Genomic DNA, 15,858 nt, shown 5'->3' on the forward strand with positions numbered 1-15,858 from the left:
CAACACAAACCAATTTAAAGTTCCACAGAGTCACCTTCTTTACATAGGGTTATGGAGCGTGATGTCCATCCATCATGCTTTATTTATAGAATCAACTCGTCCCTTTTCACCAGGCTGGGCGTTGGGACGTCTTTATGCAAGCACACAAAATATATATGTCAGAGTTATTGAGGAGACCTAAAACAAAGCCAAGGTGGTTGAGGAGCATTTGGTTAAGAATGTTAAAGTTATTTTTTTAAAGGAATCAACAAGGTTTGTAGCATAATGTTACTACAAGTAAAAAATAATATCAAATCATCCCTGCAAAAAAAAAAAAAAAAAAGCAAAAGTGGAGGTTACAGTAAGGTGAATGGGACCAATTTTTGGAGGATTTAAAAGCTAAAATATTTAGCTTATAATTTTATAAAAACATTTACATTAAAGGTGCAGTAGCAATTTCTGAAAAGAATTTTCAGAAGAAAACTTTAGCAAGTTTTTATTTAGTTCAATGCTTTGTTTCCCTACAGGAAATGAAGTCACCACAAGATTGCTTTACTGTCATTAATTGACAGATAGTTGACAAGCGGCTTTTGGAACGGAGCATCTCTGTGGGGCTGGATGCCTTATGGCCAAATGTAGATCTCTGTTAGTCAGCTAGCTCAAATCGGAGAGCTTCTCCTGAAGCTGCCAGCTTTTGATCATGCTGTCAATGTGAATATGAACACATTATTGCTGGTGTAAGAGACACGTAATGGAAAGCCTTGTTCTGGGGCTCAGTACAATATTTTAGTGATCATGTCAGGGGAACAGAAGGTTAATTAAAATGAACAACTGTAAACACTTTGTTAGTGGCACTTTCACACAATATTTTTGCATTTTACACTATGGCGTTTCTTTAGGGTTCTTTTTTTTAAGCATTAGATGCACAAATAGCATATTAAAGTGAGAATTATAGTACACTCTTAGAAGAAAGAGTTTTATAAAGAACCGTAAAGGGTTCTGTCAGGCACTTCATTTATATAACCTTTTAGTGGTTTCCATCATGGTATAATTTTATGGATTTTGTTTTAATTAATTTAGTTTATTTCATTTTTAAATTTTAAATACATTTTATGAACTACACAGCATGTAAACATACTTTATCACTGAAAACCCATCAAATATTATGCAATAATTTAAGACATTTCTTCTTACATAGAACCTTGGCACAAAGGTTTTTTAAATTGAGAAATTAAAACCTATATAGATCCCCATTGAATCTTTTTTATTTTTTTATTTTTTTTATAATACGTAGACACCCATCCCCCCCACACACACTCCAAAACCAGTTAAGCACAAATCTTGCCTTAAAAACGGTTTTCATTGGTCAACTCAATCACGCAGTCAGCTGTCAAGAAGAGTTCAGACTCTTCAGAAATGTTATGGATGGATTTGATAGCGAAAAACAGTAATGTTATCTATCGGTATGTGCTACTAATGCTACACTGAGGTTAAGGTTGGGATTAAGGCTTGATATTTATTTCAGTATTATATAGTCAATCAGTAATGACTGACATGACATTGGCTGCAGGGTGATGTTTACGCTGGTTTCAGTAAAAAACTTTCAGATTTTAAACACCAATATCACCTTAGAGGTCTTGACCTTCTCAACAGTATCCAGCAAATTTTGATATTTATATCTTTGTAGTGAAAAACTATTTAAAAAATATTTACCCTGATTTGATTAATCAAAAAACTGTGGTACCATGGGAAATGCAAGTCAAAAATATAATACATGCTGTTCCAAATTGGTTAGCAACTCTGTTAGCAATCCATTAGCAAATTTGTAACCCTGCTTCTCATTTGGGTGTTAGCCTGTTTTTTTTAATGTTTTTATTTTATTTTTTACATTTGATTTGGTTATGTTTAATATTAATAGCTAGAAAATTAAACAATCACAAAAATTTTGTTTTTAAACTACTTAGACATGCTAAAATTTGGTGACAGAGTTGGAAAAATGGAAGATTCATAGAAAATCAATGAGAATCGAAGTCAACAGAACAAAACGGCTTACCTCCTGAGGTTGACGATCAACATTTTCTGAAGGTTAATCACCTGCTTTCATCGTCATTTGTTGTAGAAAAAAAGAGCTATTTTGTTATTGTGAAAAGTGGCTTCAAATGGCAATGTACAGACCATTGAACGTTTTATCTTCTTAGATAATAGGTTTTATTTGCAAGCAAAAACAGCCAAGCAATGTCCCTGGGGGTTAAAGAGAGGATATTCCAAATGCAGCATTCAATTCAATTTTACTGAATCAACTGAATGAATATTTCATGCAATATATCTCAGACAGGATTAAATAAAATCCATCATCTCTTATGTATCCAATTTGAGCAATCTATGACTACTTTTCCAAGTTAGCTCATCCCATTTTGGATAACATATTTCAGTAGGATGGCACTAAATGTAAGGTTTAACAAATGTTTGTGTGTTGCCAGTGCAACTGAAATCAGCAGATTCATTGTCTCTGTTCCCTGTGAGATTTGTTGTAGCCAGAGGTTAAGTTCAGCTGTGGCTGCCAGTGAAACTCAGCTTGTCTCATTTTTCAGTTTTCATCTGGTTTCCAAATATTCAGTGTGTGCTCAACCCTGCATTTTGATTGACACGTTCAAGTGAGCTAATTCTGGTGTGTTTGCTGTAAGGGAGGACCAGTTCCTATTAATGCTAATTGCTGCATTAGGTTTTGTCAGACTTTAGCTTTACACGATTTGTGGTAAATTTTTCATATCTGCTTTAGAAATTTATTCAGACCTTGTAAAAGGAATAATAAAAAAACTACTTCAATTGCGTTGATTTTAAAGTACGTTTGGCATGTTGTAGTTCTTCACAAATATGCTTTGGATAAAAAGTTATCTTTTTCTAGACAGTAATCATTATCTTCATTATGTCTTTTTTGAATACACTATAAGTACTTAAGCAAGTAAGAAAAAAAAGAATTGCTTGACAAACCACTGAGTGGCTTAAATGGACGGTTTTCTCTTTTTCTGTAACTTTGATGTGTGACTGCTCTTTAGATGAGTTTTCCACAGCCTTGTGTTTTCACACGGTACAATGGAAGATAAGGCCACAGCAATCCAGTCTTTTCAATAAAATGTGCAACAGATGCTACAGATCACAATCCATGGATTCCTAGAATTCTATGAAGCTTAAGCAAAAGAACATGGCCAGTTTTGCAGCCTATTCAGAACGAAATATGTCCCTGAGAAAGACAAATAAAGAAAGCTCAAATCCTCAAACTGTTGTTTGTTTTATGACCCTTTATGTACAGCCCTTTGGTCAACTACTGTGGTTTTTAAACGTGCTCAGGAAATAAATTAAACTTGAAACTTGAAACTCTTCTCTCCTTTAATCAAATTTAGCCTTGAACGTCAGGGTTGCAGCGTATGCCCATGGAGGGCTATCAGCTATCTAACAAGTTGAGCCCCCCAAATCAATGAAAACGTTTTTGACTATGACCACGGATAATATCAGAATTTGTGAAAATGAGCAGACACAGTTTTCAGATTTTACCCTCTTGGAGATCAGGTCTGCTCCATCAGTCTTCAGAAAGTTCATTTGTCCTGACATGGTTTTGACTTCGCTGACAGGTTGAAGTGCACATCCACTTAAATTTATATGGCTGATTTTATGAGGCACTTGTCACTTTTTTTCTTATTGAAATTGATTTCAAGACCGTGTTATTCTTGAGATTTAGGAAGGAGCGACTAGACTATTGAAACGGAGGCTGAGCTGATGCAATTTATTGCAATCGAGTGGTACAAAAGTAAAACAGCCGGTTCTACTGCCTATTGTCTGTAATGATTTTTTCTTCACTGTATTTTTTTTCCCCAATTTCACTTAAAGTAGTCAATCATCCAAATTGCACAAAGCTGTAGAGTCTATTTTTCATTATAGCATTGCACGGAAAACACTATTGATTGTGTCTTCTGCCAAAATGATACAATCTTTGTAGAAGTTTATATCTGACTATCATTAACAGCTCTGTGCAGTTTCATCATTGTCTCACAGCTGGCAACATACACAAAGTAATGTCGGGCTGCTGAATATTTACATTTGTTTCATACTGAGCAATAAAAAGGATGCAAGATAAATTGTTTTGTAAGATTTATCTATTACAGATGTACACTGTTCTTAAGTTGCTTTGTTGAAAAAAAGTTGCAGGCAAACTCTTGTAGGGGAGATCGGGAGTTTTGTAACGTGGGATTGGCTGTGCCGCCTTCACTTTAACCAGTTAGAAATGAGCAATAGGGGGGAAATCACTATGATACATGATCACCACCCTACTGATGACAGTAGAAGCTGGCAATTTTGCACTTGCACTATTCATGTAAACACAGTCAGTTATGTTTTAAGAGAGCGTAAACAGTTGAGAAAGAAAACGTGTAACAGAATCATGGGTCTGAGCGTCAGGTCTTAAAGTGACAGCAGCCTAATATACCTGCCGCCAAATTATGAGATAATATTAAAAATATCTATATGGCTCTAGTGTAGCTAATATTGCTAATATCTATAGTTTTTCCCCATGGTATTGATGTTAAAATTGTTAACGGCAGAAGGTCTGGACTCTTTCGCAGAGGCCATATGACTGGCATGTAACGCAACCAATCACAGTTCGTTTTGTTCCACGTCATTTTTTGGGGCGTGTCAATATAATGTCGATGTCCCTACAATAACAGACCAGCATGCATCTAATAAATTATTAATTTAAGAACGCTGTGCAAGTTTACTGCAACAATGGAGCCACGAACTTCACATACTTCAAAATCCAGCGTTTAGTTGATTCCGGTTAGCGCTCATTGTCGCAGTTGTAAACACAACGGCTTTATTCTTCCGCGAGGGGTTTTGACGTCACGGCATTTGTTTCCATGCGGACCGATAAAGAACGTGACGCACACGTCTCCCAGACATCCTAATTCAACCAATCAGATCGCAACTTCGAAACTCCTGACGTGTTTCCAGAAAAGTGTGCCATATGCATCAGACGTTCAGCCAATGGTCTGTGGGCGTAACGTCTGAGGCTGAGACTAGGTGGCAAGTAACTTTTGAAAACCACAAAGCACAGTGGCATGGTGAGAAATAAAGTTAATGTCAAGCCCTGCTTACAACTCATGTCGGTTGTGGAGTAGGTTGTAACAATAGCCTCTATGACCTTGACATTAATTTACCCATTTTCTCTATAAATAGTAGATTTTATCAGATAAATGTGGAAATATATCACGTTGAGCACAGAACTCTTTCAGTCAGATGCCCAAACACTCCCGATCAACTAATCTTCACATTGTGCTTATTAAAAATGCAGGTCTACCTTGTCACACAGTCTGCCACATAGTTAGCTGGATATGTCATAGTGAAATGGTCAAAGGTCAGAGGTGGGGTGTCAATGTGAAAGTTTTACATGTGCGTCACTAGTGATGAGAATAGCAAGATCACATGCCGCTGTCACAAACTTCTTCTCTTTTCCCACTCCCACACACCCTGCAGTCTCACAGCTATGACCTTTTCTGAACTAATTTTCCTAGTGTGTGTTTTTTTTTTTTTTTTTTTTATTTAAATTAACCCTATTTCTTTTGCATTTCTGGGGTTTTCACTTCTACTACAGGCGGTCTAAAAAAAAATTCTGAAAACCAAGGGGAGAAAAGTCTAAGCTGCTCGTATCACTATGTGGTACATACATGTGCCATTTAAACAGTGGTTAAGGAGGCAGGGGGATGTGGTTATAATTGCAGTCTCCCTCCTCTTCACGGTTAATTCCAGCACTAGCTCACAGACTTCTTGTCTTGATTGACCATTTGCGGTGGTGTAAATGATTACAGTACCGTCATGTAAATAATGCTCCCGGGATTGCGGTAAGTGATGCAGCTGGAATGATGGAGTGTATGATGGAGTTTCCATGTATTCATCCATGACCCAAACTGCTCATGTTTAAAAACCTTTAGAGATAATATAAAATATGACATGAAGAGGAAAGTTCACCAAAAAAAAAAAAAAAAATGGTGGTCATTACCCCTACATTTTTCTTCTTCCATGAAACAGAAAATGACGTTTAGCAGAATGCTGATGCTGCTTTTTCCCCATACAATTTCTTGATGAGCTGTCAAGCTCCCAAAAAAAAAGAACCAAAAAAAAGACAGTTCTCCAAATGACTCATTGAGTCCTATATTCCACATTTTCTAAAAAGCAGTATATCAGGAAGAGACTGAAATTTAAGTTGTTATTCATTAAAAACAACAACAGCTCTCAAGTCTCATTTAATCTTCCACACATTCAAACTCGACTGGTTACAGGATACACAACAGCCAATGTCATCTTTCATACCAAACCTGCCTCTTAATGCGTAAAAACAAACTGAATGTAATGTTTTCAGACACTTAATTGCTGTTATGAATTGGAAGACTCAGTAGGATCCATTTGCAGCTTTTAATCAAGGAACGTCAAAACAGGCAAGGGTCAGGCAACAGCAAAACAGGGTGATCAGAGAACAAACACAGAGAGTAGTCAGGTCACAGGCAGAAGTTCAGGGCAGGCAGCAAGAGACAATAATCCAAGAGCAGTCCAAGTCGAGACAGGCAGCAAACAGGCAGAAACGAGATAACAATCCAAGATCAATAAACAGATCAGTAGAATAGGGGAAACCGCTCAGTGATTACAGGCCGTGGCAATGCAATACTTCGCAGAGAAGTGGAGTGTGGAAGTGGCTTTTATGTGTGTGTGAATGAGGTGCAGGTGTGTGTAATCAGTGCAGTGCAGGTGTATGAAGTAATCAGTCCAGGTAGATGCAGGATGGGAATTGTAGTCTGTGAGTAAATATGATAGTCCGGTGTGGAGTGCCCTCTGGTGGCTTTCAAGGGCACTCCAGCTGGTGACCGTTACATAGCCCCTCCCCAAAGAGCGGCTTCCAGACGCTCAAAAACTGTCCAGGTGGGAGGTGGCCCGGAGGCGGATCCGGGGGCGGGATGGAGGGCCAGGTCCGTGGAGCGGAGCAGGCTGTGCAGGCGACCAGGGCGGAGCAGGCTGTGCAGGCGACCAGGGCGGAGCAGGCTGTGCAGGCGACCAGGGCGGAGCAGGCTGTGCAGGCGACCAGGGCGGAGCAGGCTGTGCAGGCGACCAGGGCGGAGCAGGCTGTGCAGGCGACCAGGGCGGAGCAGGCTGTGCAGGCGACCAGGGCGGAGCAGGCTGTGCAGGCGACCAGGGCGAAGACCCTTCGGGCAGCCACGGCGGTGAAGACCCCTCGGGCGGCCAGGGTGGAGACGACCACTTGGGAGGCGACGACCCTTCAGGAGGCCAGGGAGGTGACCATGGCACAGGAACAGACATTGGTTCAGGAACAGGAACAGACACCGGCTCAGGGACAGACACCGGCTCAGCGGCGGCCATCTTGTCAGAAGACACTGGCTCGTTGGAGACCATCTTGTCCTGAGACACTGGCTCGGTGGAGACCATCTTGTCCTGAGACACTGGCTCGGTGGTGGCCATCTTGTCCGAAAACACAGGCGTGGAGTCGGCCATCTTGTCCGAAGACACAGGCGTGGAGTCGGCCATCTTGTCCGAAGACACAGGCGTGGAAAGAGGAAGAGGAACAGATTCAGGCTCAGGCTCAGGAACAGATTCAGTCTCGGCGGGACGAGACTCTGGACGGGCGGACGTGACGTGAAGCTCTGGCTCGGCAGGACTGACGTGAAGCTCTGGCTCTGGCTCGGCAGGACTGACATGAAACTCTGGCTCTGGCTCGGCAGGACTGACGTGAAGCTCGGCCATCTTGTCCGAAGACACAGGCGTGGAAAGAGGAAGAGGAACAGATTCAGGCTCAGGATCAGGCTCAGGAACAGATTCAGTCTCGGCGGGACGAGACTCTGGACGGGCGGACGTGACGTGAAGCTCTGGCTCGGCAGGACTGACGTGAAGCTCTGGCTCGGCAGGACTGACGTGAAGCTCTGGCTCTGGCTCGGCAGGACTGACGTGAAACTCTGGCTCTGGCTCGGCAGGACTGACGTGAAACTCTGGCTCTGGCTCGGCAGGACTGACGTGAAGCTCTGGCTCGGCAGGACTGACGTGAAGCTCTGGCTCGGCAGGACTGACGTGAAGCTCTGGCTCGGCAGGACTGACGTGAAGCTCTGGCTCGGCAGGACTGACGTGAAGCTCTGGCTCGGCAGGACTGACGTGAAGCTCTGGCTCGGCAGGACTGACGTGAAGCTCTGGCTCGGCAGGACTGACGTGAAGCTCTGGCTCGGCAGGACTGACGTGAAGCTCTGGCTCGGCAGGACTGACGTGAAGTGCAGGCTCGGCAGGAAGATACTCAGGCAGGAAGGTCTCGGTGAAACATGATTTATGCAGGATAGTCTCAGCGGGACGAGACTCCTGCACGATGGCCCTTATGGCAACACGTACTGACCTCAGCGGGGAATCGGCCACACTGGATACCAGTCCTGGACGATCTGCTGAGACGTGACGGGGCTCTGGAAAATCTGCTGAGAAGTGACGGGGCTCTGGAAGCTCTGCTGAGAAGTGACGGGGCTCTGGAAGCTCTGCTGAGAAGTGACGGGGCTCTGGAAGCTCTGCTGAGAAGTGACGGGGCTCTGGAAGCTCTGCTGAGAAGTGACGGGGCTCTGGAAGCTCTGCTGAGAAGTGACGGGGCTCTGGAAGCTCTGCTGAGAAGTGACGGGGCTCTGGAAGCTCTGCTGAGAAGTGACGGGGCTCTGGAAGCTCTGCTGAGAAGTGACGGGGCTCTGGAAGCTCTGCTGAGAAGTGACGGGGCTCTGGAAGCTCTGCTGAGAAGTGACGGGGCTCTGGAAGCTCTGCTGAGAAGTGACGGGGCTCTGGAAGCTCTGCTGAGAAGTGACGGGGCTCTGGAAGCTCTGCTGAGAAGTGACGGGGCTCTGGAAGCTCTGCTGAGAAGTGACGGGGCTCTGGAAGCTCTGCTGAGAAGTGACGGGGCTCTGGAAGCTCTGCTGAGAAGTGACGGGGCTCTGGAAGCTCTGCTGAGAAGTGACGGGGCTCTGGAAGCTCTGCTGAGAAGTGACGGGGCTCTGGAAGCTCTGCTGAGAAGTGACGGGGCTCTGGAAGCTCTGCTGAGAAGTGACGGGGCTCTGGAAGATCTGCTGAGAAGCGACGGGGCTCTGGAAATTCTGCTAAGACATAACGAGAGTACGGGGAGATATAGCAGAATTCTGGTTCAACGGGTGTGGTAAGTTCATGGGAACCCTCATCCACAGGGCCCACAGAAGAGGATGAGCCACTTATCCTCAGGGCGAATTCAATATATTGACCTAAAGTCCATTGAGGGGTGTTGTCAGGCATGAGATAATTTAACATGTCCTCAAGCCCATATCGGAAACTATCCTTTAAGACTGCATCGTCCAAGTCTACCCCATGGCAGAGCTCACAAAATTCGTCAACATATTCCTCAATGGATCGGTTACCTTGGCTGAGGCGGAAGAGACTGAATAGTGGGTCCATGGTGGGTCTCGGTTCTTTCTCGGCTGCTGGATCTGAAGTGGCGAAGTATTCTGTTATGAATTGGAAGACTCAGTAGGATCCATTTGCAGCTTTTAATCAAGGAACGTCAAAACAGGCAAGGGTCAGGCAACAGCAAAACAGGGTGATCAGAGAACAAACACAGAGAGTAGTCAGGTCACAGGCAGAAGTTCAGGGCAGGCAGCAAGAGACAATAATCCAAGAGCAGTCCAAGTCGAGACAGGCAGCAAACAGGCAGAAACGAGATAACAATCCAAGATCAATAAACAGATCAGTAGAATAGGGGAAACCGCTCAGTGATTACAGGCCGTGGCAATGCAATACTTCGCAGAGAAGTGGAGTGTGGAAGTGGCTTTTATGTGTGTGTGAATGAGGTGCAGGTGTGTGTAATCAGTGCAGTGCAGGTGTATGAAGTAATCAGTCCAGGTAGATGCAGGATGGGAATTGTAGTCTGTGAGTAAATATGATAGTCCGGTGTGGAGTGCCCTCTGGTGGCTTTCAAGGGCACTCCAGCTGGTGACCGTTACAATTGCATGTTAATTGCAATTAAATAAAAATGTATTAAAGATTAAGTTTCTATTAAATGCAGTTAGCTGATCTTCAGTGTGTTATTTTGACCCACTTGAGTAGGACTTAAGTAAAAAAAAATAAAAAAAATTGGTGATTTTATAACTTCTATTGTCTATGAAACATGTAATTTCTATTGAAAATTGTATGCCGTATTTAAATATATTTTCAATTACACATTTGCAATGAAGTTGCAATTTAGCACATTTAAAATATATTAACTTTAACTGTAATATCAAATAGCACACTAGAGTTAAACTTATAATCAAGCACTTTACTTTCTGCTATAGTATGTCAGTTAAAACTTTAAATTTAACATTATTACAAAGTGCACTTTTTAAAAAGGTGTCACAAAAGTGTACTGTTTAAGTACACTTAAGTGGCCTTTTATTTCATTTATATTATATATATATATATATATATATATATATATATACTGTATATATATATATATATATATATATATATATATATTGTATATATATATATATATATATATATATATATATATATATAATATAATATATATTCTTTCTTTTACTCTTAAAGTTCAGAAACGGGGTTGTCTGTCTATCAGCTCTGCACAGTATTATCCGTGTATAATATGCAGTGTGTTTGAAGGAAATGTGTTTGTTTGATGTAAACACTAGTGTTTTGAGGATTTTGATTAATGATCAGACTTGGCGTAGATGTTAAGAGGCCTGGTGTTTCAGTCCATTATGTAATGCTGGCATAAAAAATAAAAAAACTCTGATGGATCCTTTACAACCGAGCTACGCCAGAAGCTGCAAGATCAGCTCTCTGTGTGAACAACAAATTAAAGAAAATATGGGGGGAAAGAAAAGGCCAAAAGAGAGAATTGCAGCAAACTATGAATACAAATGAACACTTTAGGAATGGCCATAAGTGATGGATAGCTCAGTGTTTCTGGGGGTTTGATGATTGCATTACAGTAATGCATCATTTCCACAGCATGCAGAAACATGGCCTGGGCACCTCAGACAAATAAAAACTTTTGCGAGTATTGAAATATATGCTATGCTTTTATGAATTCATGTTATGTTTACCTCCCAGCCTGGCTTTGCTGAGACAAGCTGTATTTTCTGAATGCAGATGTTTAGTATTTATTTCAAAACACTTCCAGGAGTGAATGATTCACATTGTACCATGCTCAATGTACATGCCCCTGTCATTTGAATCAAACGTCTTTCATGTGCAATTACGTTCTTCTCTCGGCACGGGTAAACAGGAATAAACAATCACAGTCAGATGTTTCTGATGGTATGAAACGTCTGCGTTACCTGTATTTCACCCTGTAGAATGTAAAGTTGAAGCTGCCTTGCACAGACTGTCTGTTTCATTCAGCCAGTCTCCTGGGCTGATGAGTGGGCGGCATGCTGTGGATTTTCCGCTTCTGTTGTTGATGCTGCAGATCCTATCAGTCTCTGGAACAGGAAGCAATATTCCAGTGTTTCATTGAGCAAAAATGCATAAATATTTATGGTGTGTTTCTTGCAAATCCCTTAATATCCAAATATGGCAAATCACATATTCATCATAGTTTCGTATCGCATCATCACTTCTGTATGACTAAAAAGGTTTGTGTGCCAAACAGTAACTGATTTCCCCACAGGGTTATTTCCTTTCTCTGTAGACACGCTTCGGGACCCTTTGAAACAATTAAAGAGAGAAATGTCATTGGGTGAAATGGTGTAGAAATGTTAATAGCCTTAGAATAAAGTATTTTAATATTATAGATAAAAATATGGTGTCCTGTGCAGTCAGGGTCGAAACCAGCATATATATATATATATATTGATTCAATATATTAAAGTTTAGTGATCCATCAATGACAGATTTATTAAAGGCAGGGTATGTAATTTTCTGAGATGCTAGCAATAGCGAGCTAGCTTTGAAAGCATGAGATTCCACCCTCCCTTCATAGTCTCTCTAAAACCACGCCTTCTTCAAAGCACAAGAACGCATCCAGCAAGGAGCAAACCTTAGACAGTAAAATAAATGGACACAGCGACCCAATTGGATTCAACGGAGAAAAGTGAAGTCAATTAGAAGCTCTCACTTCCTGATGGTCGAGCGTACTGCGCAGACTCAAACTGAGCTTGACGATGTAGATGTGACGTGAGCAACCCGTCTGTCTTCTAGTAGCTGTGCCAAGAGAAATCTGAATCATTCCCTTCCGAAACTTGCAGAGACGGAGAGTGTGAGTAGGAGCTGTCCATGAGCTAGGAGCAGGAGCAACTTTTGCTAAGTATTCTGATTAATTACTTTGTCATTTTGCCTCCACGTCCCCCCGATTGCGCGCAAGCTTCTCCTCCTGTCCATACGGTAATTTCTCTACTGTGCGACAGAGAGTCGTGTGGTTATGACGCAATCGTTAGCCTATTTTTACAAAAATTGCTTCTACGGGGCCATAACATGATACAAGGTAATGGAGCCTTTTATACATTCTCGTGTTTCTTTAGAAATAAATAATGGACAAATGGAGTCTTTAAACGCCTCAGATGTAAAGTTATTCGCTGTCAAAGTGACGCCAAAATGAATGGGACTCAATGGATTGCTAACAGCAGGTGATGGTCTGCTAATCAATGGCGGCGCCCGGGGAAGCTTCAATATTTTCCGAAACACTGCCCCCCTGGAGCAAACAAAGGTGTAAGGAGAGACGATGTTTAATGTCTGACTGACGTCTGTCTAACTCTGCATAGTATGAAACGTGCTGTTGACGTGTGATGTCTGTGCAAGCAGAGTGCGCAAAATTATGAAATGCGTTGACAAGCAGGTATACATATAAATAAGACATAAAATAAGACTTTCGACCAATAAAACGAAAAATGTTTCTGGAACAAATTGCCTACCCTGCCTTTAACATCCCATAGAAAGACTGAAGATATTTTTATTACAGTGCATGCTGTTGGTCTGTGCTTATGGACTGTCACATCCACACAACTGGGCTCTTCTCAAACCACTCCTACAGAGAGAATTTGGATTCTCTTTTCATTTCAGAACATTTCATGCATGGGATGAGGTTTGCGTTTGATTGACTTGAATGTAGCATCTGTCCTGAATGTTTCCTTCAATGTAAAAAGGCTATATAAAACACGGCTGAATTGTACAGCCAAATCAAGCTGGAGGCAGGTGAATAATGGTCCTGTCAGCATGTTACTTTAGATTTTCGGAAACATCTTGTCGTTTTACTCTCCATTGCCTTCAACCGCCTGTCAGCTTCATGCAAATAATCTCTCAGACCTTTCACGGAAGGCTTTTTATATGTAAATGTACTCTGAATCATCTGCCTTTTTCTCTGTAAACATGTTTTATTTGTTAGTTCATCAGTTTAAAGATCCCTGTATAGAATCGTCTCGTTATGCGGAAGTGTGAAACATTGTGGTTTTTCAGAAATGCTGCAAAAGACTTTTGAGGGAACTGATTTCCGTGACGGAGTAAATTAGAACATCATTTGATTTTAATGCAGCGTATGGCGACATCTAGTGAATGAGTCAGTAAACAACAGATCATTTTTTACATGAAAAAGAGAGCAATGTTTGTAAGATTATAAACATTAAGAGAAATAATGTGTTTAAGTGTAAATAAATTACATTATATGTGTTTAAAAACACTTAAATGTAATAAATTAATACATATTAATATACGTTGACATTTTATTAGTTTTACAATTTCTTGATCAAGGTTATAAACCCACTAGAAACACACTTTACTATATTGTAAAAAAAAAAAAACAGCAAAAAAAAAACAAAAAAAAACATGGTAGCCTACAGTTAGAATGATATTATCAGGTTAGGTGCTTATAATGAGCACACAAAGACAAGTACAAAATAAACAGTCTTTTAATAATACTCTTCAAGAGAGAACACGCAGGAGAACAGAATAACATAACCACATTATACAAAGACAACACAAAACAAAGAACTGAGCAAACTAAGGACTTAAATACAAAAGGAGTGTTAATGAACTGAACAGGAACAGATTAATTAGGAACAATGGAAACTATAGGGAACACTGACAGGCAGTGGCGGTTCTAGACCACAGTAACTGGGGGGGCCAGGCAGGGGCCACTTGTGCTTTTAGGGGGCACACCTTTAACATTCATCTTAACCTATTTTCAGTATTATTTCAAGTCATTTTTCACCATGTCATGCATGACTGCAATCTCTAGAAAAAGCTAATAAATTATATTAGCTAAGCTAATAAAACAATTTCAATTCAAATGAATGTTTAATTATGTTTAATTGTAGTGTGATATAATGATCAATAATAACACATTTTTAGCATCTAAGCACATCTAGGCACTTTTTTACACCTGGGGTGGGCGATATGGCAATAATATCATATCACAATTTTATTAATTTTTTCAGGAAAATCACGATTTTATCACGATTCTTTTTTCATGTTGGTTTTACTATTTTGCATGTGACTGAGCATTACAGCCAAACTAATGTCCCTATTTTAAAAGCAAAGCCTTATAGGTAACAAAATATAGGTAACAAAATATAAAATAAAAAAGAATGGCAGACATTTAGGCCAAAGTGGCAAAAATAAAAATCTTTGTCACTATTTTCTTTGTTATTAAAAATTAAGAACAGAGATACATATTACACATACACAACTTAATATACAAATGAAATAAACAGTGCTTTATTTTTTCAGCTATAGGTGTATTTAACAGTAGAATTGAAGAAAGTAATTAAATGAACAAATATGAAAATAAAACACAACAGACTTAAAGTTCTCAGTCAAGAGCAGTGAAAGATTTCGTGTTTTGTTGTTTTATTAACATTAAAGGGATAGTTCTCCCCCCCAAAAGTCATAATTTACTCTCTTAAGTTGTTTTAAACCTGAATAAGTTTCTTTCTTCTGTTGAAAATAAACGTTATTTGAAAGAATGTGAGTAACCAAACAGTTGATGTACCCCTGTGACTTCCATAGTATATTTTTTTCCTACTATGTATGGAAGTCAATGGGGACCAGCAACTGTTTGGTTTTGGGTGAACTATCTCTTTAAGGACAAGCGGCAGCATGTTTATTATTAGGGCTACTGTCTCTTTAAGAACTGCACGCGACGCGTCTAATATACACGCATATGACAAGCATATTTTAATAAATTTTCTCTGTTTGCTTTCACTTTAGACATAACCAACTTTGTTTATGTAAACATTGTCTGTATTTGACAGTATTAGCGCAATATAAGACTCAAAAGATAACTTAGTCCAGTAACAGGCTTTTAGTGCATGTGTGCGTCGAGTGTACGCGCTCAGTAAAGCGCATATTTGAACAGCGCATCAGCAGCGAATGACATGTTTAACCGGCAAGGCTTTAAAGCACATGCAAATAATGAACTTTTGTGAACTGCAGTGTCCCGTTCCTCTGCGTTAACATTTGATGTGAATATACGTCATGCTGCAGTGTAGCCTATAGATGAAGGCGCCGCAACTGATAAAATGCGCAGTTGTTTGGTGTGATTTTACGATTCCAAATTTAGGGGGGCCAGAGGGGGGGCCAAGCTTGGTGACACGGGGGCACTGGCCCCTCCGGGCCCCCCCCTAGAACCGCCACTGCTGACAGGCAAAACACTATGAAAATAAAACAGAACTAAACAGAACATAACTGTTACAGTAACTCCCCTCTCCCAGAAGGTGCAGCCTCGTGCCGATGATAGTCAAAAACTGCTGAAGGCCTGGGAGTCTGTGGCACATGCGGAGCAACGACTGATCAAAGCGGAGCCGGAGGGACGTGGGAGCCCGATGAAGCAGCAAGGATGATGGT

The 15,858-nt window shown here is 40.9% G+C and overlaps 1 protein-coding gene across 3 annotated transcripts in view; it reads left to right on the forward strand.

Annotated features, from left to right (window-relative positions):
- Positions 1 to 15,858, forward strand: part of LOC309484123 (carboxypeptidase Q-like) — an 83,670-nt gene that overhangs the window by 67,730 nt on the left and 82 nt on the right. The window contains exon 12 of one of the 3 annotated variants that reach the window (XM_082150331.1): positions 15,726 to 15,857. The exons of 1 other annotated variant lie outside the window; for it this stretch is intronic. In XM_082150331.1, coding sequence (XP_082006457.1) covers position 15,726 — 1 coding nt within the window. In that variant the 3' untranslated portion in view covers positions 15,727 to 15,857. Of the gene's footprint in view, positions 1 to 15,725; position 15,858 lie in introns of those variants that run through there. One more of the 3 variants, XM_082150333.1, reaches the window with a different exon arrangement.

Source organism: Leuciscus leuciscus (assembly GCF_965113295.1).
Source record: "Leuciscus leuciscus genome assembly, chromosome: 20".
NCBI lineage: Eukaryota > Metazoa > Chordata > Actinopteri > Cypriniformes > Leuciscidae > Leuciscus > Leuciscus leuciscus.